At 43.6% G+C, this 25236-nt stretch overlaps 1 protein-coding gene and 2 long non-coding RNA genes across 5 annotated transcripts in view; 1 reads left to right on the top strand and 2 right to left on the bottom strand.

Moving 5' to 3' along the window:
- Positions 1-3371: 3371 nt before the first annotated feature.
- Positions 3372-16614, top strand: ZNF596 (zinc finger protein 596). Of its 2 annotated transcripts, none has more exons than XM_035004346.1 (6): positions 3372-3456; positions 10502-10582; positions 12209-12335; positions 13222-13317; positions 13786-13868; positions 14323-16614. In XM_035004346.1, the coding sequence occupies exons 2-6, from the start codon at positions 10571-10573 to the stop codon at positions 15568-15570; spliced, it is 1566 nt and encodes a 521-aa protein (XP_034860237.1). In that variant the 5' UTR covers positions 3372-3456; positions 10502-10570; the 3' UTR covers positions 15571-16614. The 2 variants fall into 2 exon arrangements, with proteins under 2 accessions (XP_034860237.1, XP_034860238.1); XM_035004347.1 differs by having other exon boundaries at positions 15156-15324.
- LOC118010126 lies at positions 3451-13819 on the bottom strand. The gene is made up of 5 exons (XR_004679132.1): positions 13582-13819; positions 13106-13274; positions 8500-8643; positions 7313-7387; positions 3451-3578 (listed from the first exon to the last, which is right to left on the bottom strand). It is a non-coding gene; the product is annotated as an uncharacterized LOC118010126 (long non-coding RNA).
- A 1146-nt stretch (positions 16615-17760) lies between the features above and the next one.
- The window catches only part of LOC118010125, a 12748-nt gene continuing 5272 nt past the window's right edge, over positions 17761-25236 (bottom strand). For both annotated transcript variants that reach the window (XR_004679130.1, XR_004679131.1), the window contains exons 2-3: positions 24596-24695; positions 17761-20390 (exon numbers count right to left, since the gene is read on the bottom strand). This is a non-coding gene — a long non-coding RNA (uncharacterized LOC118010125). The remainder of the gene's footprint in view (positions 20391-24595; positions 24696-25236) is intronic.

Raw genomic sequence — 25236 nt, 5'->3', positions numbered from 1 at the left:
GGCCCCGCCCCTCCGCTGACGTCCCGTCCCGGCTTCGTGCTCGCCCTCCCCAGGCCCCGCCCCTCCGCAGACGTCCCGTCCCCGCTTCCTGCTCACCCTCCCCAGGCCCCGCCCCGCGCCGGCCGCGGCCCCGTCCCGCCGCCGACGTCCCGGCTTCGTGCTCGCCCTCCGCAGGCCCCGCCCCTCCGCTGTCGTTCCGCCCCGGCTCCGCCCCACGCTGGCCGCACCCCGGTCCCGGCTCCGCGTTCGCCCTCGCCAGGCCCCGCCCCCTCCCCCTCTGGCCGCGCCCCCCGCCCCGGCCCCGCCCCACGTTGATCGCCCTCCCGCACGGCCCCGCCCCTGGTTGGCCTCGCCGCTCCCGGGCAAAGGCCCCGCCCTCACGTAATTTCCTCCTAACCCGGAAGAGGATTTCCGGAAGCGAAGGTCCTCCTCTGGTAAGTGAACTCTGGTCTTGGAGGTTTAAACCCGGGCTCCTCAGCCTCCTGCTGGCTCCGTTCTCCACGCCCGGGGTGCGAGGATTCCTGCGGGCGTCGTAGGCCCCGCAGCCGCCCGGGAGGCCCGCGGGGAGTCCGGCGTTGCCCTGAGAACTCGGGGCGCCGGTCCCTCCGCTCCCTGGTCCCGTAGTCCGAGTCTGTTTCCGGCCGAAGTCGCCCCCAGCCCTCCCGCAGAACCCGGTCCTCTCCCGAAAGCCTGCCGCCGCCGTCGCCCTCCCGCGGCGGGGGCGCTGTCACCGCCTCGGGGAGGCCCGTGCGCCCGTCAGTGACGCCCCGTGCCCCTGCGCCGCAGTCCCGCTCCCCGGGCTGTGTGTGACGGTGTGTTCTCGCGCCCGGTCCCGCGGGAAGGGGAGCCCCTCCGTCCCGGGGAGCGTCGCGGTGTGTCGGCAGCGCGGGGAGGAAGGGCGGCCAGGGCTCAAGGCGGAGCTACGCGGAGGGTGGGAGCTGGGTGGGTGCAGGGGCTTTGAAGACGCAGTGAAGGTGAGAAGAAAGTGGCCTGGGGGAAACCGCACAGCCTGTGAAGACAGATCCGCACGGGAGCAGGGACGCTCCAGGGACGCTTGACCTCCGGCGGCGGCGGGCGGTGGAAGGGACGTTGCGGACGCGCTAGATACGATTTTAAAGTCCTGAATCGCTCTCCCCGTTAAATTAATTGAGTCACATTCAGAGATGAGTCCACAGTGCTCGTCCTGTATTTATGTACTGAAAGCGTTCTGTCGATTAGTAAATAATGTTAGTGTTTGTGTGCGGTTGTTGCATACATTGATGATTTTTGTCTTCCCATTCAAAACCAGGTTTACGCGGGTAGTCTAATACTCAACACCTTCTTTTCTTCTTTTATGTGGTTTTTTAAAAGATTTTATTTATTTAGAGCTCCCATGAGCAGGGGGAGAAGCAGGCTCCCCGCGGAGCAGGGAGCCCGATGCCGGATTCGATCCCAGGACCTGAGCTGAAGGCACACGTCTAACCAGCTGAGCCACCCAGGCGCCCCACTTACGTGATCTTTTTTTTTTTTAAGATTTTATTTATGTATTTATTTGACACAGAGAGACACAGCGAGAGAGGGAACACAAGCACGGGGAGTGGGAGAGGGAGAAGCAGGCTTCCCGCGGAGCAGGGAGCCCGATGCGGGGCTCGATCCCAGGACCCTGGGATCACGATCTGAGCCGAAGGCAGACGCTCAAGGACTGAGCCCCCCCAGACGCCCCGTGATCTTTTAATTATATGATCTGAGAGCTAAAGTTTCCAGCTAAGTATATGATTTCTTCAAATTTCCAAAACAAAAAGAAAAATTGTAGGATGGGCTGCATCATTCTGGAACTTTGTTCTAACATGTCTCATTTGATCATAATAAATACATTGCTCAAAGGTACTTCCATACTTGACTTTGTATGTTTTCCCATGCCAATAATTAGGTCTTCTTAACAATACATTTTCTGATGTATTGATGTGATATTCTGGAAAAAAAGAAATTAAAAGCTTTTAATCAATGTGAGTAAAACCATGAAATAGAGAAGTTGCTCTTGCTCAGGACGATGGAATACCAGCTGGAATCCTCAGGGGCAGGGATGAGAAGGGCAAGCCTTGCCAACACTGAATGCAAGCCAGCGCATGCACAAGGCCAGTGATGGTTTACTCTCCACTAGCCTCTCCTTCTCTCATCTCTACCTGACCCAAAACACACACACAGAGCACAAGGCAGTTGGGAAGGGAAAAACCAAGAATTTTAAAACAAGCACAGAACAGATACATCTCTTGGTAAACCTTGGTTGTGGGATGGGAGGGCAAAGTGCGATGGGTGTTAATGGGTGGGAGAGAGCCTGGGAGCTCAGAGACAGGAGAAGAGGAAAGCTCCACATCCTCCCTTGGTGATCCTGTGTTCAGCCTATACTGCAAGAGACTGCAAGGATTGTGACTTGAAAGGGAGGGTCACACAGACTCCTCCTGTTCCTCTGAATGCCAGGTGACTGGTGGGCTTCACCAGGGTTCAGGGGTATTAAGAAGCACAGGGCAGACACTTGTTCCTCTCCATCTGCAAGTGTATCATCCCTGTTCCCTGGTGCTTTAGTAGACCGCAGAGGACCACCTATTCCACATGCTGATTCCCTCCCCACGTGAGTGTTGGAGCCCAGGAGTGGGACAAGTTATTCAAAGACCTGAATGGCACATTTTCCAAATTAAGGAGTAACATCTCAAGACTGATCTTGCCTGAGAGAGGCTCAGAGTAGGAGAAAGATGATGACTCTTCCTCTGGAAAGAGTTCACTTATCTGTTGATTATTCTCCCTTCTTCCTAAATTGCTGTTTTTAGGACATACTAATCTCTGACTCCCAGGTATCCTGCCTGACATTTCCTCACCCACTCATGACTTTCCCTCCGTACTCTCCCGACTCCAGACCAATTCTATCTCTCTCTGACTAATCGACGTGGAACTTGTGAGGTGGCTCCATTTAGGGGATCGGCATGAGAAGTGCTTCATGCCCAGACACTGGTTAGAGACAAGGACCGGGCACCACGGTATCAGTGAGGTTTGCCAGTAGGTATTGTATAAGAACCAAATCTGGATGTACCGTTAGCTCTTTTCACACCAGGATCAAAGTGAATTAATCTCAAGAATACCAGAAAAATCCTGGAAAAGAATACCAATAAGGGGAAACTTGTACCTGATTGTATAATGTATTTGAAGCTTAACAAAGTGAATGTGTGCATTTTAGCTAGAAATATTAGTAATTTGCAATAGAAGGGAGAGATTACAAACTGATAGCCGTGACAAATTGAGATGGCACTTCAACACATGATGAGTGTTTTATTCACTAACTGCTATTTAAAATCAACCTAAATATATAACATAAAAAGGATTTTAAAATTGTTCACAGCACATCGATCCCAACACGCCATTACTCTTAATGGATCAGCAAAGAGTCGATTCCTCTGCAGGTTTCTGAAGGTTCCTACAGTCTGGGTAAGTTGGGAATTTGCTGGGCCAAGAGATGGCACCTTTCATGTTGTGATAGATTCTGGCCTGATGGCCCCCCAGAATTGCAAAAAAATCTTTATCCATGACCAACTCACGAGGTTCCCCCTCTGCAAAAGCCAGGAATTCATTATGTACATACATACGTGTAGATTTGGATGAAATGAAAACTCTTTATTTCCATTTTACTAATTACGTAAGAGACTGAATGTATTTTATTTTTATAGAGATACAATATTAAATGTTTTTGTAATTCATTTCTCATGTGCATTTACACACTATTTTTTATTTTGTAGTTTAATCATATATAGGGGCGCCTGGGTGGCTCAGTCGTTAAGTGTCTGCCTTCGGCTCAGGTCATGATCCCAGGGTCCTGGGATCGAGCCCCACATTGGGCTCCCTGCTCTGCGGGAAGCCTGCTTCTCCCTCTCCCACTCCCCTTGCTTGTGTTCCCTCTCTCGCTGTCTCTCTCACTGTCAAATAAATATAAAATCGTAAAAAAAAAAATCATTTTTACACAGACACATACTTTGTTCTTATAATGAAACCACAATCCTTTCTTCATGCCCTTTGCTTTTCATTTTTCCTGTGGAAGGCATCACCTATTTCACATTAAAAAGTACTTTATTCCACTTATTTCTAATATTGTATCATTGATTATTGTTTATTTTAATTAACTTGAATTGTGTTAAAGCTTCAGATAATGTATCATCAGAGGTAATTTGACCTACCTTCATTTTTTTTCTGTTCCAAATTGTTTTGGCTATATTGTCACCCAAAATCAAAATCGACACAAAATTGACTTTTAAGGTAATTCTCAGTTTTTATGTGCAATACCATGTTACTTTTTTTTTTAATACTTTATTTATTTACTTGTCAGAGAGACAGAGAGAGAGAACACAAGCAGGAGGGAGGGGCAGAGGCAGAGGGAGAAGCAGGCTCCCCACTGAGCAAGGAGCCCGATGTGGGACTCGATCCCAGGACCCCGGATCATGACCTCAGTGAAGGCAGACACTTAACCAGCTGAGCCACCCAGGTGTCCCACCACGTGTTACTTTTAAATTTGGATTGCACCAAATTTCTATAGTCACTGAGGTTTTTATGTCACAGTGTCCTTTAGTTTAAGAATTGATTTGATAGGCTTTACTCCTGTCATTTTGTATCCTCAAAAAGTTCTTAAAACATTTTTACATGGGTATACAAAATGATTTCAAATGGGAGCCATAATATTTTGCTGTTGTAAGTAGACTTTTTTTTAATGTGTTTGCTTAGTTTTTAAATTACTGTAACTAAACAGAAAGTACTGATTTCAGTAGATTAAGCATAGATCTGTCCACTTCTGAAAATATTTGTATTAGGTATGATCATTAAGGATTCTTCTGTTCTTTGGAATTTGAAGTCATCTCTTCTGAGAGTAGCTGCGGTTCCAGTTCCTTGACTGTGTTTGTGTTTCCTGTCTGTTTCTCTTCGTCCTGACTCAGGCATCCTGGGCAGCAACCCTGGCCAGCCGCCTCTTCTCAGCCGTAACTTGAGTGGGCCTGCTTCTTTGCTGCTGAATATGTTTGCTGAGGTTTCCTTGATGAACAAGAAGTATTCCCCACTAGTTGACATGAATTTTAAAGATTCTCAATTATTTTGAAAGGTCAAGTGTTTTTATAAGGATCTGTTGATGTGATCTAATTATTGCGATATTTAAAATTATTTAAGGGACGCCTGGGTGGCTCAGTCAATTAAGCATCTGCCTTCGGCTCAGGTCATGATTCCAGCGTCCTGGAACCAAGTCCCACATCGGGCTCCCTGCTCGGCGGGGAGCCTGCTTCTCCCTCTGACCCTCCCCCTCTCATGTACTCTCTCTCATTCTCACTCTCTCAAATAAACAAATAAAATCTTTAAAATAATAAAATAATTTAATGAAGATTGTTTTCTACGATTGAATCTCTCATTATTGCACTAAACTAACTTGACAAGTTGTGTAAGTACTTTAACATATTGAGAGAAATCACAAATCATTTTATAGATGGAATGTGATATACATAAATTATATATTGAAATTGGCTAATTACATTGTTCTTTGTGAATGAATATTCACAACATTTTCTTGGAAATTAATCCATTTATCCTACATACACAGTAAGAATAGAATTCCTGTTTTTCTTACTTTTTTTTAAAGATTTTATTTATTTATTTGACAGAGAGAGAGATCACAAGTAGGCAGACAGGCAGGCAGAGGGAGAGGGAGAAGCAGGCTCCCCACTGAGCATGGAGCCCGATGCGGGACTTGATCCCAGGATGCTGGGATCGTGACCTGAGCCGAAGGCAGACGCTTAACAGGCTGAGCCACCCAGGCACCCCTCTTACCTCTTAAATTACTGCTTTTAAACGAATATATGGTCTGCTTTATTTGCCAGTGTTATTTTTTTCATAAGTCCTTGGTAATTGCTTGATTTCACTGTGCAAACTTCTATTCATTTCTGTCAAATCTGTTTTTTCATTTCATTCTTTAAAATTTATTTACTTCTTTTATTCTTATAACTTTTATGAATATATGCTTTATTTGTAAACATTTGAAAACTCAAAAGTCTTGTTTCCTTTTTCCTTTTCTTGGTTTATAAGTGTTTTTAAGCTCACTGAAAGTTTTGGCCTTAACTCTTATCCAGAGACTTAAAACTTGGAGCAGTTCTTGGTACAGACTACACTGTGCCCAAGCCAAGTACAAAGTTTACTTCTCTAATAAAATAGGTTATACAGTAACATAGTATTGCAAATTAATATTTATGTCTTTATTGTATTTTAAAGGCATTGAGAGAGGAAAATATTTTTTTTTAAGATTTTATTTGAGAGAGAGCACGAGCGGGGCTGTGAGGGGGCAGAGGGAGAAGCAGACTCCCCGCTGAGCAGGGAGCCTGATGCAGGACTCGATCCCAGGACCCTGAGATCATGACCTGAGCCAAAGGCTTAACCGACTGAGCCACCCAGGTGACCCAAAAATATTTTTTTAAGTGCATGCACAGCCTGACATAATTAGCACAAAGTGTGACTCATAGGGTTCAGTAACTGATAAATTTTAAAATTCATTATTTTGTTGCTACTTCCTTTTCTTTTGCTCTCATATGCTTCCACCTGCCCCACCAGTTTCACTATCAATACCCTATGCCAGACAAATGTATTATTCTTAAAATTAATCAAACCTTTGTTTTACTGCATTCTGCAGCAAGACTCATTTACAGACACAAATCTATTTGTTTCTTGCTTTCAGTTCTCCAGTGGATTCCTATTAGCTTTAAAAATTAAAGGGGTGCCTGGGTGGTTCAGTCGGTTAAGTGTCTGCCTTTGGCTCAGGTCATGATCTCAGGGTCCTGGGATCGAGTCCCGCATCGGGCTCCCTGCTCAGCAGGGAGTCCACTTCTCCCTCTCCCTCTGCCCCTCCGCATATTCATTCTCTCTCATGCACACTCTCTCTGTGTCTCAAATAAATAAATGAAATCTTTTTTATTAAAAGACCAGTCCAGTTACAATGCCGTTGATCCCTGAAATCTGCTTGCTTGCCTCCATCTCAGGTGCATCCCATAACTCTGCCTGCAGTGTGTCCTGGCCTCCTGGGGCACAGCAGGCTCTGCAGTGTGTCTACAGTGTTGCACTTGCTCCCTCATGGCGGGGGCGGGGGCTGAACCTATTTCTATCTTTGCTAACTTTCTAATGCTTTCCCAACTAAATTTTAAGGTGTCAGATAAATTACTTGTGCATTTTAATAGTGTTTCCCCACCTCCACAAATGAAATGCTTTAGTATTTGTACAGAGAATATTCTTGTCATTATTTCTTTAATCTCTTCTAAACTAGACTTACCTCCACAAGGATGATCTTTCTGCTTTATTCATCCATGTAATTTCACTGTCTGGTACAGTCTTTGTTCTTAGTTGACTTGGAACATTTATTAATGACAAAAGGAGATCATCACTTATTCTCAAGTACAAATGTTGCAGTAAATAGGTTAAAAAGACATAGAACAACAACAAAAGACATAGAACACATCAAAGGGGGCGTCTGTGTGGCTCAGTGGGTTAAGCGTCTGCCTTCAGCTCAGGTCATGATCCCAGGGTCGTGGGATCGAGCCCCACATCACGCTCCCTGCTCAGTGGGGAGCCTGCTTCTCCCTCCCCCTCTGCCCCTTCCCCTGCTTGTGCTCTCTCTCTCTCAAATAAATAAAATCTTAAAAAGAAAGAACACATCAAAGATACATGAAAATGAAAAGTTCATCAACTAACGTTTTACTACTAAAATAATACATACTAAAGATCTTTTACTGTCAGAATATTAAAATGTTAACGAAAATGACAAAGCATTCTTATGGCATCCTACCTAAAAGGAATATATATTACATGATTTTTCCTCAGAAACAGTGTATTCTTCTATAAAGAAATGTCTTAAGATTTTAGAATTTTTATTCTTTTACCATCAGTTTAAAACATACACTATTTAGAGATAAAAGTAGAAATTCCATGGTTGTCAGAAGGTGAGGGTGGGAAGAGGAATGGGAGTTGTTTAATGGTTTAGAAGATGGAAAAAGTTCTGGAGGTAGATGGTGGTGATAATTGCACAACATTATGAATGTATTAACATCATTGGACTATACACTTAAAAATGATTAGGGTGGGGGGCGCCCGCTGGCTCAGTCAGTGGAGCGTGTGAGTCTTGATCTCAGGGTTGTAAGTTCAAGCCCCACGTTGGGTGTAGAAATTACTTAAAAAATACAATTAAAAAAAAAAGATTAGGATGGTAAATGTTATATTGTGTGTATTTTGCCACAATAAAATGGAAAAATATCCTATTTCTAGTAAAATCAATGCTTACAGTGATCATTCACTCTGGAAATCATCTGTCAAAAAGAAAAATAAGAATCTGTCAAGTTATTAATTCATTTACTTAGGAAAAAAATCTCATTTTTTGGAAAGTGAGGGGAGAAATCAGAATGTGTGAGTTCAAAGGCATGGAGGTTTGAAATATTTAAGGAGCATCAAAGACTTATTAGTTACCAAACAAGAATGGTGTTGCCAGATACATTTGGAAGCTACTACGAGTTGTGACTTGACGTAGACAGGAGGGTCGGCGTCTCGGTCCTGTGTCACCACGTACAGTCATGGAATAGGCAGGTATGTGGAGTCACCTTCTGTTGGGGCCTTGATCAGCAGACGTAGTAAAAAGACATAAATAACATTAGTCTGGGTAAATATCTATGGAAGTGAGTAACTGAATTAAGCTGGGCAGTAAAAATGAGGAGGGCTGGAGGCTAACGTTTGGAAATTGGGGAATGCTGTGGTTCTCATGCAGTAGAGAACTTGGACACAGGATCTAATTCTGTGAAAAAGCAAGGACAGGTGGGTTGTAAAAACAGGGTGGGGCCTCTGATTGTTAATGTTAGGGGTACTATTCCAGGTAAAATCTAGGTGTGATGTGTAACGCTTAAAATTTGAGAGTAGGATGGGCGCCTGGGTGGCTCAGTCGTTAAGCGTCTGCCTTCGGCTCAGGTCATGATCCTGGAGTCCCGGGATCGAGTCCTGCATCGGGCTCCCTGCTCAGCAGGGAGTCTGCTTCTCCCTCTGACCCTCCCCCTTCTCATGTGCTCTCTCTCATTCTCTCTCTCTCAAATAAATAAATAAAATCTTAAAAAAAAAAAAAATTTGAGAGTAGGAGAAAGGCAAGGGAAAATTCAAGTTCTGCCCGTAACACTTTTCTAATGTGCTTCTGTGCATGTATATGCTGGCATGCATGGAGTTTTGTCATACTACTAAAGCTTCCTGAAACTCTGATGATGGCATTTATTAAATTAATAATGAAATCATAATTAGCAGAATTCTTTTGAGGAAGAAATGAACAAATTATATCTCACAAGCACAGAATCACATAAAATAAAACTTTATCTTTTCTTGACGTGAGATACAAATGGGTAAGTTAAACCTATTTCTGTTTATGACTCATTATTATCACTTATCCATGAAATACATTTATGTACTATGGATGTTTTAGGGGAGGATTTACAATTTATAAATGCTTTCACAGATACACAAAATCAAACAACGAAATTCAGGGAAGTTGCAGCTAATGCAGATTTCAGTGCAATTTTCTAAAACTTTAGCTAGAGTAAATAAACATCCTCCTAAAATCCTTTCATTCTATAATTTTTGGAAGTACTACCCTGTAAAGATTGTTGGACTTGACGTTGTGCTGTAACCCACATGTTCCTGTAATTTTCTGATGCAGGGGATTTTAAAGGGTAAATTTGTAAGATGGGTGTCTTTGATCGCTCAAAATGAAGTAAGTCACTAAATTAACTAATCTTACCATAAAATACATTTTTTAAAGATTTTTTATGTATTCATTAGAGCACGAGCAGAGGGAGGGGCAGACTCCCCCCTGAGCAGGGAGCCTGATGATGCGGGGTTCCATCCCAGGACCCCGGAATCATGACCTGAGCTGAAGTCAGATGCTCAGCCGACTGAGCCACCCAGGCATCCCCATAAAATGCATTCGTAATAGTCTTGTTTCATAACCCAACCCATTCAGAACAAATCTAAAGGTCCGTGTTGGAGTGCTACTGCTGGAGACCTTCCTTGGAGGAGACAGTGATGGATGATACGTGTATCCAGCGCGGGCTGGGACAGGGAAGACTAGGGATGGAGTGAGACACCAGAGGGCTGAGGAGGAGTTAGAGAAGCTGCTCGTAAACTAATACCTAAGTGTGAGAAATCTCACAGTGCCTAACGTTTGCAGATGCCAGAAATGCTGTTTCGGAATCAGGAGGGAGTTGGCTTTTCACCTTCGTCCTGAACTGGGGGTGCTTCTGTCTTCCCTCCAAGCAACAAGAGAGCCTTAACTGGGGAGCCGCCCTCCCCTCCCCTCCTTTGGAGCACACGGCCTGCTTCCTGCTTCCGTGGTTCTGCTGGGGGTTACTTCCAGGGGGAGGGGTGGAGCTTCGGAGCGGGTGGGTATGGAAATCGTGGGCAGCTGGATTGTCATGGCTCCTTTCTCCGTCCTCAGCTTTGCCTCCTATTGGCGAGACTGTATGAGTGAACGTCCAGAAGCCACTTGACAACCGAGCTACGAAGAATGGACTCACAAGTGAGTAGGGAGTTACTCTTTCTACTGAAATAGCATGTCTGTTGCCATCATGTGGACGTAAATCTACCAGCAGTCGTGTTCTGAGTACACTTCAGTGTTTCAAGGATCTGAACTTTAAGCTTTCCATGAACTGTGGGATGGTCCTGTTTGGTCAAGGACTCATCACGGGGCAATCTCTTTCCTAATGTTATGCTGAGATATCTCAGCCTCGGTTAATGCCCTGTATTTTCAGGAGAGATGAGAGGTTTTTTTCATATCCATCCCATGCCCTAGTCGGCACCAAAAATTCATTCATTAACCATTTTATTGACTGTAATGGGCTTAGGATTCAGGTCAGTGCAGGTGATAGAGATGAATAAGGAGTAAAACTTTACAACCCAATAGGAAGGCAGATGTTCCCACACATGAGCTCCGTCAATCCAGTATTATATGTGCTGGGGCGGTGCGGGTGGGGGGTGCTAATTACTATTGAGCGAAAATAAATGATGGTCATGCCAGAGAAGCCAATGTGGAGTCATTCTTTTTTTTTTTTTTTTTTCAAATGTAAACTTCTTAAAAGTTTTGATAGAATGTATTTGTACTTTTTGAAACTTATAAAACTAAAATTCATTACTTCCCTTGTCCCAAATGAGGGGATTCTTTTTTCCCCTCTTCGTAATTTCCCTTAGTTCAAGCTTGGTAACTGGAAACAATGTATAGGGAGTATTGTTTTCTTAACTTTGAGTGTAATTCAGAAAAAGGAGTATAGGAGGTAAAATAAAACCTAAGGACCTCTGGAAATTTTTGATGAGCTGAAGAGATAAGAACAATAAAATGGCTTTAAGCATACTTGAACAGAGAGACAAGATAAAGAAAGCACAATGATAACTGATATGTGAAGGGCCTCATGCAATAGAAGGGTTGGGGATAATAATATCCTTCATTACGGAAGTCTCAGAGCCTCTGGCTTATGCTCATGAACCACTTAGGCTTATACTTTATAATGAACACCTGTAATGTGAAGATAAAAGTATGTGCTGCTGATCTCATATCCTGTGTGAATTCTGTTCAGTTTTGCAGAACTATGGAGATTGCTTCAATACTCTGACAGTTATTGGATAATAAAACTAGAAGTTGTGTTTAAGAAATGTTTGCTATTGACATTTACTATGTCACTGGATCTTTAAGAACTCATAAAAGGTCATTACACCATTTCATGGATGGTGAAACTGAGGTCATATAAGGGAGTAATCGAATCAAAGTTCTTAAAAAGTGGCAGGTTGTGTAATGAGTCCATAGATTTATTTGAAATTGGTGGAGACTAGTGTTTTAGTTTTAAGTTTTCCAGAGAGACTTTTATACTCATGATCTGGAAGTCTTAATTACAAGTTTATAGGGAAATCCACAGGTTATATCCACATCTCATTTGGTATCTCTATAATGAAATATATGTACTTCGAGTGTGTGTCTGGGTATATCTGAAAGTCCAGTGTCCAAGGTGTGCACTGAAAACGGACTGAGGCCAACATCCTGTGTGAGCTCTCTGTACATGCAGCCCCCACTTCCTTAGTGCCATCCCCTGTACCAACCTCCCCTGAGTATTGGCAGAGATGGCCCTGTCTGAAAACAACGTCCATCATCTTCTAGGAATTGGTGACCTTTGAGGATGTAGCTGTAGACTTCACTCAGGAAGAGTGGACCCTGCTGGACAGGTCCCAGAGAAAACTCTTCAGAGATGTGATGCTGGAGAACATCAGTCACCTGGTCTCAATTGGTGAGTCTCTTAGTGTTTATGATGTATGTATATGTCCGTTCACTCATTCATTCAACAGCTGTGTGGAAAAGATTGCTCATTTCTGTGATTTCTGAAGACTGTCTTCTTTCTTACCCACAACTACCTCACAGCAATCTTCTTCACATTTTACTTTTATTTGTCATCCCACTAGAATTTCATGTCTTTCTTACTACTCAATCTCCACAACAACCAAACAGTGGTGGGAACTCATTATTTTTGAATTGGTAAGTAAATATACTGACTTTTTTTTTCCTATGGGGACTGATCAGACCACAGTATTTAAAAAAAAAAAAAAAAAACAGGGGCACCTGGGTGGCTCAGTCGGTTGAGTATCCGACTCTTTGTTTCATCTCAGGTCATGATCTCAGGGTCGTGGGATTGAGCCCGAATCGGGCTCCATGCTCAGTGCAGAATCTGCTTAAGTTTCTCTCTCCCTCTCCCCCTCCCCCGCCCCCAGTCTCTCTAAAATAAATAAATCTTAAAAAAAAACAACAACAGACAAATGGTTTTCCATGTAGAACCAAGATTTTTCTGGTGGAGTTGTATTATTGGATTCATTTAGGATATACTATTCAAACACTGTGAGAACTTGTATCTTCTCGCTGTGTTAAAATATTGAAGATTACACAGTTTATCTCTGAACTTAGTTAGGCATCAACAATGACAGGTCCTTAATGTCTTTGGGAAAAGTCAAGAGTTAAACTTCTGTTGGTGAAGGACTGTCCATGTTGTTTTCAACATACTCTTACCTGGGATGACTTTCAGAGGTTACCTTATTCTTTCTCATTAGTTGGTCCTATATTGATGATCATTCAGTGTTATGAGCACAGAAGTCAAAATTCAATTATCTTTTTTCTATGAACAGGCAGACAACTCTACAAATCAGATACGATTTCCCACTTGGAACCAGGAGAGCACCTTTCAAAAGAAGAGAGAGGTTTGCTGCAATGCCAGAGTCCAGGTGAGCTACAGTAAGAGCCTAGTCAGTGAGTGAGTAGGCCCTAAGAATCATCAAATGAAATTTAGTGGCTTTTTAAAAAAATAAAACAGTATGATAGGGGAAAATTTTTTTCAGATATTGTCATTCTACTTAACAGGTGTCAATTTCTATTCTGTCTGTGGGAAGGTAATAGTTATCTACTTATTGGAGTTAAAATACACAAAATGTCCCTTTCCATGATTCTCTTCTATGAAGATTTTCCCTCTCTTTTCCTCCCCAACTTACCATCTCCATCTTATTTTTCTCATATTTCAGTCCTGAAAAGGTCAACTGTTGATGTCCTTTGTGTTTCTTCTCCTTATGGTATTCCTTAATTTGACATTCTTTCCCATCTCTGTCAGTATTTGAAACATACTCAACGAGCATTTAGTGTCTTCAACATTTTAATTCCGTCAGTCACTATGGCAATTTTTTCCCCAATCATTTCAGATAGGGAAGATGATCTTAAAAAACAAGAAGTGATATTCATGCAACATATCTGCAAGAAGGACACAACATTAATCAGTGAAATGGTAAGCTTTAAGGGAATGAACCTGTGTTTCCAAATGATGTGGGTATTGAATAAGTAAGGAATTGGGCACAATTACCCAACCATAATTTAAGTTGAAATCAAGGGTTTTCACAGCAGGAAGTTTTGGTTAGTTTGATTTTAGGGAAGAAATTAATCTGAAGTCAAAACCATAACCTGAGGTCTTGTAAACAGACAGCTGCATGATCATGACTTACATACCTAACATTTGACACATAATAATGTCTTTAATCAGATATCTCTGCATTTGGGATGCTACAAAAAAGAAAATCTCTATGCTTGCTGGAGAGGAATACCCCCTGTTTATGTAACTAATCTTGAGACAATGTTGTCGGACTCTATCACTGAATGATGACTGTAGAATTTATATGTAGATGAAGGAGGGAAGGAATAAATGTGAGGGAATTTTTAACAGTCTCTCATTTCCTTTCAAAAAGCAGAGATCTCACACTCAAGAGGATCCTTTTGAATGCAATGATTTTGGAGACAATTTTACTGAAATACTAACATGGACTCAATATGTGGTACCTAAAATGAGAAAGAATCCCTATATCAGCAAAGAATGTGGAAAAGACAGCAGTTATTTGACATCTTTTAATACACATAAGCAGAGTCACACTACAAGTAAATCATACAAATGTTGTCAACGTGGGAATGCCTTTATTCAAAGCTCTGCCCATAGACAAACCAATAATACTCAAAATGGAGAGAAAACATTTGAATGTCATGAATGTGGGAAGGCCTTTGGAAAAAGTTCCAACCTTAGGCGACACGAGATGATTCACACTGGAGTGAAACCACACGGATGCCATCTGTGTGGGAAAGCCTTCACTCATTGCTCTGACCTTAGGAAGCATGAGAGAACGCACACGGGAGAGAAATCATATGGATGCCATCTATGTGGGAAAGCCTTCAGTAAGAGTTATAACCTTAGGCGACACGAGATGATTCACACCAGGAAAAAACCCCATGGATGCCATCTATGTGGGAAAGCCTTCACCCACTGTTCTGACCTTAACAAACATGAAAGAACTCACTTTGGAGAGAAACCATATGGGTGCCATCTATGCGGGAAGACATTCAGTAAAACTTCTTACCTTAGACAACATGAGCGAACTCATAATGGAGAGAAACCATATGAGTGTCATCTGTGTGGGAAGGCGTTTACCCACTGTTCTCACCTCAGAAAACATGAGAGAACTCACACTGGAGAGAAACCATACGAATGTCATCTGTGTGGGAAAGCTTTCACTGAATCTTCTGTCCTTAGACGACACGAGAGAACCCACACTGGAGAGAAACCGTATGAATGTCATCTGTGTTGGAAAGCCTTTACTGATTCTTCTGTCCTTAAACGACATGAGAGAACGCACACTGGAGAGAAACCGTATGAATGTCACCTATGTGGGAAAGCTTTCAATCACTCTTCTGTCCTTAGACGACATGAGAGAACTCATACCGGTGAGAAACCATATGAATGCAATGTATGTGGCAAAGCCTTCAATAGAAGCTATAACTTTAGATTGCATAAGAGAATCCACACTGGAGAGAAACCATATAAATGTTTTGTATGCGGGAAAGCCTTCAGTAAATATTTTAACCTTAGACAACATGAGAAAATACATGTAAAGGTAATAAATGTGGAAGATTCACCACCTATAGCTTCAAACTACAAACACTCTTGAGGGCTCAAATACTCAAGAAACACCATATTTATAATCAGTGTGGGAGAGCATTTATTCATCCTTATTACTTCACTCAACTGAAGGTAATCCAAAGTGGAGAGAATCCATATGTGGGTCATCTATATGACAAAACCTTTAGATAATGGACTGACACGGAAGGATGTAAATGAAGTGAGTGTGGAAGAATTTTCATCCACAGTTCCGTCAAACAAAATGGAGAAGTTACGTCAGAGAAATATGTCTGTAATCAATGCAGAAATACTTTCATTTATCCTTTAAACAAGCCAGTTGTGCAGGAAAGTCTGGATCTGTAATCACTATGCACTCATTCAGTTTAGCAACTCATTTGGCATGCAGAAGAAATCTGCTAAAACAAGAAGTGACTGGAGAAAAAATCATTCCTAGGAAGACAGAATTTTGTTGCCAAAGGGTTGTGTTCGGTGAGAACTAGGACATGAAGGAGACTGAGGATATTTGGAGTATCCTATTCCAGAATGCCTAGCACACTCACGCTAACGTCTGCTAGTGGCAAAAACCAGTCTGGCACAGCCGAGGGCTGAAGCAGAGGCAGCCCAGCCTTGCCCATATCCCTGACACAACAGCCACGGACGCACACGTCACCCAACGGAGGAGACCTTTGCATCCCGGTTCCCCCCACAGGCAAATGCAGAAAGCCGGGAGGCCAGAGGCCAGGCCAAGTCATTGGTCTTCACTCGCTTGCGTATGATTAGTCATCCTTGTTCACACGTGGCAAGAAAGAGAATGCAGGTGCTTATGATTAACTTATAACGTTACAAGTGAGTATGCAATGCCTTGTCAATCCTCACTTTATCTCTGCCCTTTGGTTTGAAGGTATTATTGATGTGTCCTCACACTAATTTGTTTTCTATGTGTAAAGTCTTAAACTCACCCATTAATGTCACCAACAGGACATAGCTTCCCAAACCTAGAACTATTGAATTTCTCCAGCTTCTCATGTTTCTTATAACTTCTATTTTGTGTAGTAATATTATAAATTTTCCTCCTAACTCCAATCTAAAGATAGATGTGGATTTGTTCATTGTCTTTTTTTCCCATCACCTTTCCTGCTGCTTTACAAAGATGTTTTTGTATTTTTTAATTTTTTAATTTCACACATTGTCTTCAAAAAAAGGAGACTGAAGTTGATGTGGTTTTACCCAGACAAGTTTATTATTCTCTTAGAGTGAGGAAACATCACTTCTTCCATCCAGGAATTGAAATAGACTCAGGCTAGGTGGCAGCTTTGATTTCATTCAGACATTCATGTCTTTCAGGTCATTCCTCTAGATTTACCGAAAACACCTTCCAAAGTAGTATAAACTGAGAAGACAAAACACTTTCTTTTCTTCTTTATCCCCACCTAAAAACCTATGGGGAAAAGGATCCCAACATTGGAGATTCTCTATATTTCAATCAGCCTATGTCAGTCCACATGTTTATATATCCATCTACTTGTTATTTCCTCATAGTGATTTTTTTGCCCATGATTTTCAGTGTCTATACTAAGCAAATTCCCCCAAGTGTGGAAATCAGATGGTCTCTTCCTGGTTCTTATAGTCCTCTCCGGTTTTACAAATCTCTGAATTTAAAACATCTAATTTCCTGTTCTCTGTCTTTTTTTTTTTTTGAGACAGAATGAGAGAGAGAGAGCGCACACATGAGAGGGGGGAGGGTCAGAGGGCAAAGCAGACTCCCTGCCGAGCAGGGAGCCCGATGCGGGACTCGATCCAGGGACTCCAGGATCATGACCTGAGCTGAAGGCAGTCACTTAACCAACTGAGCCACCCAGGCGCCCTCCTGTTCTCTGTCTTGTCTCTACTCAACATCTTACCTGGAAGCAGAAGCCTCAGTATTTTGCTTGAACAAATTTCCAGCTGATTTTGTTCTCAGTCAAGAAAAGCTGCCTATTTCTCTGGACTGTCCTTCCATAGTGTTCATTTCCAGATGCTTCAGTAGAAAAAGCCAGTATGAATATGAAAATCACATCGTCGAGCTTCCCTTTTCTCAGACTGTATCAAGTCATCTGAAGAGGCTACACACTTCAGTACCTCTGAGCAGTTGCTTGTGTACTTTAGTAAGGTTTCACTGCTGTCACTGGTTAGTTGGTCCAGGACAAGCTACTCAGGGCCAAAACGGAAATAATTCACCTGGAGACATTTTAAACCGAAGAATGATTCATCTCTATTTTTAATGCATAATATATTTGTCAGAATTTTGAAAATAGTAACTATTTATATTCTCCAGTTTACAAGTTGGAATCACATTAAAACTTTGATACTTTCTCATGGGCTTAATTATCTACACTTCCCTAACTTCATTTCTTGGTACTGTGTTCATATCAAACACCCATAGGTCAGCCATACAAACCAGTTGTGCTGGGTTCTGATGGAGGTCAGCATGCATTTCATTCCTGTGCCAAGTGCCTGGCCGCCTCAGCCCTGGGCTTCCATGTTGATGTCCAAGGGTGAAATACCCTATTATCAAAGCACACATGGGCACAGCCGGGTTTTCCTTTGAGGACTGTGTCAGCAATTGTGTGTGGGCAGAGGGCATATGGTGATTCTATGACCTGTATACAGTCATGTTTCCTTGTTGTTTCTGTGCCTTTAGAAGGCATGGGTCATTATGGTGTCTGAGAGTATGTGATCAGTGTGGAAGGTGCACACGTGACTGTCAGAACACAGGCACGTGTTCTCAGATCTCCGTGCACATGCACGACATGTCAGGGCTTGTGGGATCAGGGTGTGTGATGTCTTAGAGGGCACATGAGGTAGAAAGCGCCAGCTCAGCAGTGCAGTAAAGACCCACAGAGCACGCCCACTGGGGAGCCTGGGAGAAGTGAAACCAGAATTGTGGGGTCAGGCCTGTGGGACTTGCAGGGGCTCTGGAGAAGGGAAGACTAGAATCCAGGGTCTGAACAGTCCAGAGATGTGGGAGCTGTGGGCACCAGGGATGGGGCTCTGAGTGAGAGTGTTAAGTTGGGGCAGAATGGTGAGGAGTTATAGAGCTATGTGGTGGAAAGCCTGTAGGTTGGGGGATCAAGGATTCTAAATTCTCCACTAGGGGAAAGGACCAAAGCTACTTTGAAGCAAAACCCCAAAGCAAAAGTGTGAGGTGATACATACTGGTGGAGGAAGGGGCAGGTGCAGAAACACCTGAATAGGGTAGGTGGGGCATGGACTGCTCACACTGGCTACGTGTTTCTCAAGGCCCAGCACCACCTCACCCAAGCCACACTGCCCCTGCCCCTTCCTGGGGGAGGCCCCTCTTTGACCAACACTACCCGCCCTATAGCTTCCTGTTGAGCTAGAAGCAGATTTGCTGGAGCAAAGGTACCACCCAAGTGGACCAGGTGCTCCTGTCTTTGAGACTCAAATCCTGCATTCACTGGTACCTCCCCTCCCCACCCATTCTTCACACCTGGTTGCAGGAGTCCCAGCAGATAGCACAGTCCACGCACCTGTCCATACCATCAGCAGGGAGACCCTCGAGAGGCTCAGGACACTGGCCGTTCCGCCACCAGGTCTAACTCACTTTGTTTCTAGTTAAAATGGATGGGAAGCTATCCCTGTTTGGACTTTCTGCCTTTGGGCTTTTCACTGTCTCCTGTCCCAATGCTATGACAAGTCACAATTAGGGAAGTGGATTATTGCCTTTCACCACCATCAACCCTGTTGGCCCTCCAGACCATCCCCCAGGTGCCATGCCATTCCTGGTCCTAGCATTCTGCAGACCCCAGTCCTCTCCTGAGACCCCTTTTCTGTTCTCCTGGGAACTGCACCCTGCTGTTTATCAGGCCCGCCCTTCAGGCTGCCTCAGGACGGTCCTGGGGCTGCGGGGGGGGGGGGGGGGCACCAACCTCTCCTGTTCCAAATTTCACCTTCCGTGCTGTGTCTGGCATGGTATGTTTACATTCCCAGTGTGTCACTGGAAAGTGGGCTCTTCCTAGGAGGGTATCTTCAGTACATCCGTATGGATGTCTAGTCAGGTGTGGGATATGGAGGAAAGAACACATCAAAGAGGGAGAACAACAAGGGAGACAGAACGAGTCAGAGAAAGTAAGGTCGAATGAGAGTTAAATAAAGGATGGGGGGCAGGTGGATCCATTGGGCTCATAAAGACATAATAGCAAAATAAGAGTGATCTAGACAAGAATCAGTGGGGTCATCAGGGATGGAGGACAGAACAGAAGCCTTAACAGCGGCATAGGGCACAAAGGAAGAGCCAATGTCCTAATTACCATGTTTTTAAAATTTTTTTAAATTACTTCCCCCTCAAAATTTATTGTCATGGGGCCTCAGTGTTTTTCAGTATTATATACTGAAAATATTCTTCAGTCCTTGTTAAATAATTTTACATTATTTCAATATGTAGTTTGTAAAGACATTAGATTTTCATATTAACCAGTAAAACCTTGTTCAACCAGTTAGTCTTTTATCAGCAGCATCCTTGCTTTCTTTACGTGATCTTCTGACTCACTGAGCAGTGAGCTCAACATGACTGATAAATTGCACAGAGCCATGTCTATAGCAGACTTCTCAGGTTTTCCTGGATCTTTTACTTAAAATTTTCATGCAGTCAAACATAAAACCTTCCCTTCATGCCCTCTTTCTTGCCTTCCTGTGAAAGGGCTCCAACTGTTATTATAAAAAAAGATTACTTTCTGAAGAAACAGACTTCATCAACATGCCAGGATACTTTTCTACTGTCTTCCTCTCAAAGAACACTGATTAGACAATCATCCAGCATGAGAGGGCCTTTGTGGAAATTCGGGAGCCCAGCAGAGAAGTTCCAGCACACTGTTGGAGCAAGGAAATAAAAAGAAGTCATCGAGGGGCGCCTGGGTGGCTCAGTCATTAAGCGTCTGCCTTCGGCTCAGGTCATGATCCCAGGGTCCTGGAATCGAGCCCCGCATCGGGCGCTCTGCTCAGCGGGGAGCCTGCTTCTCCCTCTCCCACTCTGCCTGCTTGTGTTCCCTCTCTCACTGTCTCTCTCTGTCAAATAAATAAATGGGGTCTTTAAAAAAAAAAAAGTCATCGAAGACTAGGTGCATTAAAAAGGGTAAGAGTAACAGTTTCACTTTAACTGGATCACCATTCTCCCAAAATGGCACATCTCAGTGGCACATCCTGACCCATGTTTTCTCCCTTGGGAGAAAGGGAGAGCACCTAAGTGAGTGACCTGCTCCTCTAGCCAAAGAAACCCAGGTCTTCCTGCACTCCCTGCAATACCGGGGTGTGCTGCATGACCTGGGGCTGGGAAGCCCCTGTGAAAAGAGCAGGTGGAGGTCTTAACGGGGCAACGGAAGAGATGCAGATCCTACTAACTGCACTGCAGACTCCATCAGGAAGCCTGTCCATGAGCTGCCAGGGACACTACACCTCTGAACCCCCCAGTGCTCAGTGCACATCACCCACACATCTCTCAAGCTGGCGGTCAGCTCCCTGAGTGCGCTCCCAACTGCGTCCAGAGTGAGCCTTGCAGAAGGCTAGAGAGCATGCAGACAACGCCGGCCCAACTCTGTGGGACTGTGCGTCAACACAAAACGGGAGCATTCAGCACCACACTAGGGAAAGCAAAAGGAAGGCTGTCAGCACCTGGCCTGGCTTTGCAGTATCTAGAGAAGGCCTACAATCAGAAATTCCACAGCCCCCAAGAGGAGACAAGAAGTGCAGAGCACGACTATACGTAGAAAAGGTATGAGAGAGGATACAGCAAATGCAAGATTTATTTGTTTTTTGACCAAAGTCTGACAAGATTTAAAAGAACATGGGTGCCTGGGTGGCTCAGTCGGTTAAGTATCCAACTCTTGATTTTGTCTCCCGTCCTGATCTCAGGGTCGTGAGATCTAGCCCCACACTGGGCTCAAAGCTCAGCAGGGAAACTGCTGGAGATTCTCTCTCCCTCTGCCCTCTGCCCTTCCCGCCACTCATGTTCTCGCTCTTTCAAATAAAAAAATACATCTGTTTTGGGCACCTGGGTGGCTCAGTCGGGTAAGTGTCTGCCTTCGGCTCAGGTCATGATCCCAGAGTCCCGGGACTGAGCCCCGCATCAGGCTCCCTGCTCCGCGGGGAGCCTGCTTCTCCCTCTCCCTCTGCCTGCCGCTCTGCCTACTTGTGCTCTCTGTCAAATAAAGAAAATCTTTAAAATAACAAATAAATAAATCTGTTTTTTAAAAAATTTAAAGGGGCACCTGGGTGGCTCAGTTGGTTGAGCGTCTGCCTTTGGCTCAGGTCATCATCCCAGGGTTCTGGGATCGAGTCCCGCGCACCGGGCTCCCTGCTGCTTCTCCCTCTCCCTCTGCTGCTCCCTCAGGGATGGAGGACAGAACAGAAGCCTTAACTTTTAAAAATGTGGTAATTAGGACATTGGCTCTTCCTTTGTGCCCTATGCCCCCGCTTGTGCACTCTCTCTCTCTCGGACAAATAAATATTTTTAAAAAATAATAAAATAAGCATATAATGTAGTTATATACCCAAATTCAGAATACTGCAATCCTATTATATGGTGATACATTAACCACTTACTTCCAGCATCAAGGTTAAAGGACAAAAGTACTGAGAATAACTATAGCCACCATAATTTTTAAAGGACACACAATGTGAAAAATAGTGACATCAAAAACGTAGAACATATGGGGGAGAGTAAAGTTAAGTTGCTTATCAGCTTACATTAGACTGTTATATCTAGATGATGTTTTATGTAAGTCTTACGATGACCACAAAGCAACAGTAGATACACAGAAGATACAAAGACAGGAATCAAAGCACACCACTACAGAAAATCATCAATACACAAAGAAAGCGCAACACGAGACCTGCAGAACACCGAGAAAAGAATGAGATGGCATTAGTGAGTCCTTGTCTATAATAATTATCTAAGACATGAGTGGATAAATTCTACAATGAAAAGGCAGAGTGGGGGTGCGTTGGTGGCTCAGTCGTTAAGCATCTGCCTTCGGCTCAGGTCATGGTCCCAGGGTCCTGGGATCAAGCCCCGCATCGGGCTCCCTGCTCGGCGGGAAGCCTGCTTCTCCCTCTCCCGCTCCCCCTGCTTGTGTTCCCTCTCTTGCTGTGTCTCTCTCTGTCAGATAAATAAAATCTTAAAAAAAAAAAAAAAAAGGCAGAGTGGGTGACTGCATTAAAAAAATTACCCAAATAGGGCGCCTGGGTGGCTCAGTCGGTTAAGCGACTGCCTTCGGCTCAGGTCATGATCCTGGAGTCCCAGGATCGAGTCCCGCATCGGGCTCCCTGCTCAGCAAGGAGCCTGCTTCTCCCTCTGACCCTCCCCGCTCTCATGTACTCTCTCTCATTCTCACTCTCAAATAAATAAATAAATCTTAAAAAAAAAAAATTACCCAAATATACCCTACCTACAAAAGATTTGCTTCAGCTTTAAAGACACATACAGACCCAAAGTGGTGGGATAGGAAAACATATTCCAGGTCAACAGCAATCCTGAGAGAGCAGAGGTAGCTATACTTACATCAGACAAAACAGACTTTAACTCAGAAATTATAACAAGAAACAGGACCATTATACATTGACACAGAGGTGAGTTCATCAAGAAGATAGAACATGTGTAAGTATATCAAACAATATGATACTCAGACTAAAATGAACAGAATATTTTATAATGACAGAATAAAGACTTCCAAAATAAAATTAAAAACATGATAGCATGAAGTAAAGATTTCTATTTCACTGTATAAAGATTATAACTAAAATAGATCAAAGTGCACACACATGTGTACGTGTAACTGTGTGTGTGATAAAACTCGAATACAAAATATTTTGTAAAATTACATGAAAAATGAGCCACGTAGGAAAATACGTGAAAAATGAGCCAAGTAGGAAAATTAATTTACATGGACATGTCTATAAATACAACTGTATTAATAACATTTATTCAGTAACCAGTGAAATAAAAAGTTATTTTTCCTTATATACATAAAAATAAAGAATGTAATAATGAGGGCGCCTGGGTGGCTCAGTTGGTTAAGCGACTGCCTTCGGCTCAGGTCATGATCCTGGAGTCCCGGGATCGAGTCCCGCATCGGGCTCCCTGCTCGGCGGGGAGTCTGCTTCTCCCTCTCCCACTCCCTGTTTGTGTTCCCTCTCTCGTTGTGTCTTTCTCTGTCAAATAAATAAATAAAATCTTTAAAAAAAAAGAATGTAATAATGAGTCCTGTTTGCAGCTGAGTGAGAAGCCCACATTTTGGTGATGGTTGACAGTATCACTGCGACTCTAGGCAGGGTCTGTCTTGCCAGAATCTATCAAACCATGAATGCACCATACTTCACACCAGCACTCAGACTCCATCTTGCCCAGAGCATAGGAGCACACGGAGCTCCTCAGAGAAGTCACTGTGCTTAGAGGCAGCCACTGAACGATTCTTTACAAATCCAGTAACGTAAGGTCTCTGGAATGTATGTGTTGTGAGCTATTTTTAAAACTCCTACTGTTAGACATTTAGGTTGAGTTCCTTTTTTTTTAAGATTTTATTTATTTATTTGACAGAGCACAAGCAGGGGAAGTGGCAGGCAGAGGGAGAAGCAGGCTCCCCGCGGAGCAGGGAGCCCGATGTGGGACTCGAACCTAGGACCGTGAGATCATGACTTGAGCTGAAGCAGACGCTTCACCAACTGAGCCACCCAGGCGCCCCTGATTTCATTTTTAAAAAGCAACTGTGGAATAAAACCCATCCCATCACGTGGATTAAATGAATGCAACCTTGATTTTCATGATCAGTTTCTGCATTCTCCCACTTTATTCCAAGTAATTAATATTTTGAGGCCAGATCCACACAGGCTCACTTTGCTAAGGTTGGAATGCATTATAAAGTCAGGGAGATCAAATTTTCCATTACCAATCTTATTTTCCAAGATTTTCCAGCAATTCCTGCACATTAATTAGTCCTTATTCATAGAGAATTGGCAGGGCATCCTGCTTTGGTCCCTAGGAAATCCCTGCTACCCTACCTCATTGAAACCATAGTACTCACCCCATCTCCAAACCCTATCTGAACATGAAGTCCTTCCAACGATTCAATGGAAATGCTTCACAAGTTTGATGTCAGTGGTTCATGGTGAGATGGAATCTGTCTAGAGATGGAAGAGGGTTCAGAAAACACCACGAGCGACTGTGAGCAAATGTGTTAGGTAGGGTACTTGAGAGCTGAACATTAGTAGGGTCTAAAATTGCATTTCAGAGGGAGAGGACGTAACAATCAACAGAGAATATAATTTTTCTTCGAAGAAAGAGGCATTCCTGACTCCTGCTCATCTTCCTTCTTGTCTGAGCTTCCTTCCGAGGCAAGATCACTCTTAACTCACTCCTGAGTGTTGAGACTATGCCTTTCAGGGCTTGGAATCAATACATCTTCTTGTGCCACAACCATACATATCGGGAGTCCTCTTTCTACTGAAACATGGGGACACCTCCCACACTCCTACACTGTATCATATGGATGGAGGTTTCTGTGATTTGTCCCGCAGAACCTTCCACCCCGACCTGCACGAACGCAGGCAGGCTAAACGACGATGTGCGTGAGACTCCTGCTGCATGAGTGACCTCGGGAGCCTGGTTAGTGGACATCAGCTGGCTTCCAGGTCAGAACGGGCCCTTCTGGTCTGGACGCCAAGA

The sequence above is a fragment of the Mirounga leonina genome, unplaced genomic scaffold, assembly GCF_011800145.1.
Source record: "Mirounga leonina isolate KUSES-001 unplaced genomic scaffold, KU_Mleo_1.0 Mir_128, whole genome shotgun sequence".
Classification (NCBI taxonomy): Eukaryota; Metazoa; Chordata; class Mammalia; order Carnivora; family Phocidae; genus Mirounga; species Mirounga leonina.
Note: the sequence above shows the minus strand (reverse complement) of the source record. Positions and strands in the feature narration are given on the sequence as shown.

Coding starts and splice junctions, on each gene's coding strand:
- ZNF596 (XM_035004346.1), top strand. Junction 12,336..13,221: donor CAGTCACCTGGTCTCAATTG/GTGAGTCTCTTA, acceptor TTCTATGAACAG/GCAGACAACTCTACAAATCA. Junction 13,318..13,785: donor GCTGCAATGCCAGAGTCCAG/GTGAGCTACAGT, acceptor CAATCATTTCAG/ATAGGGAAGATGATCTTAAA.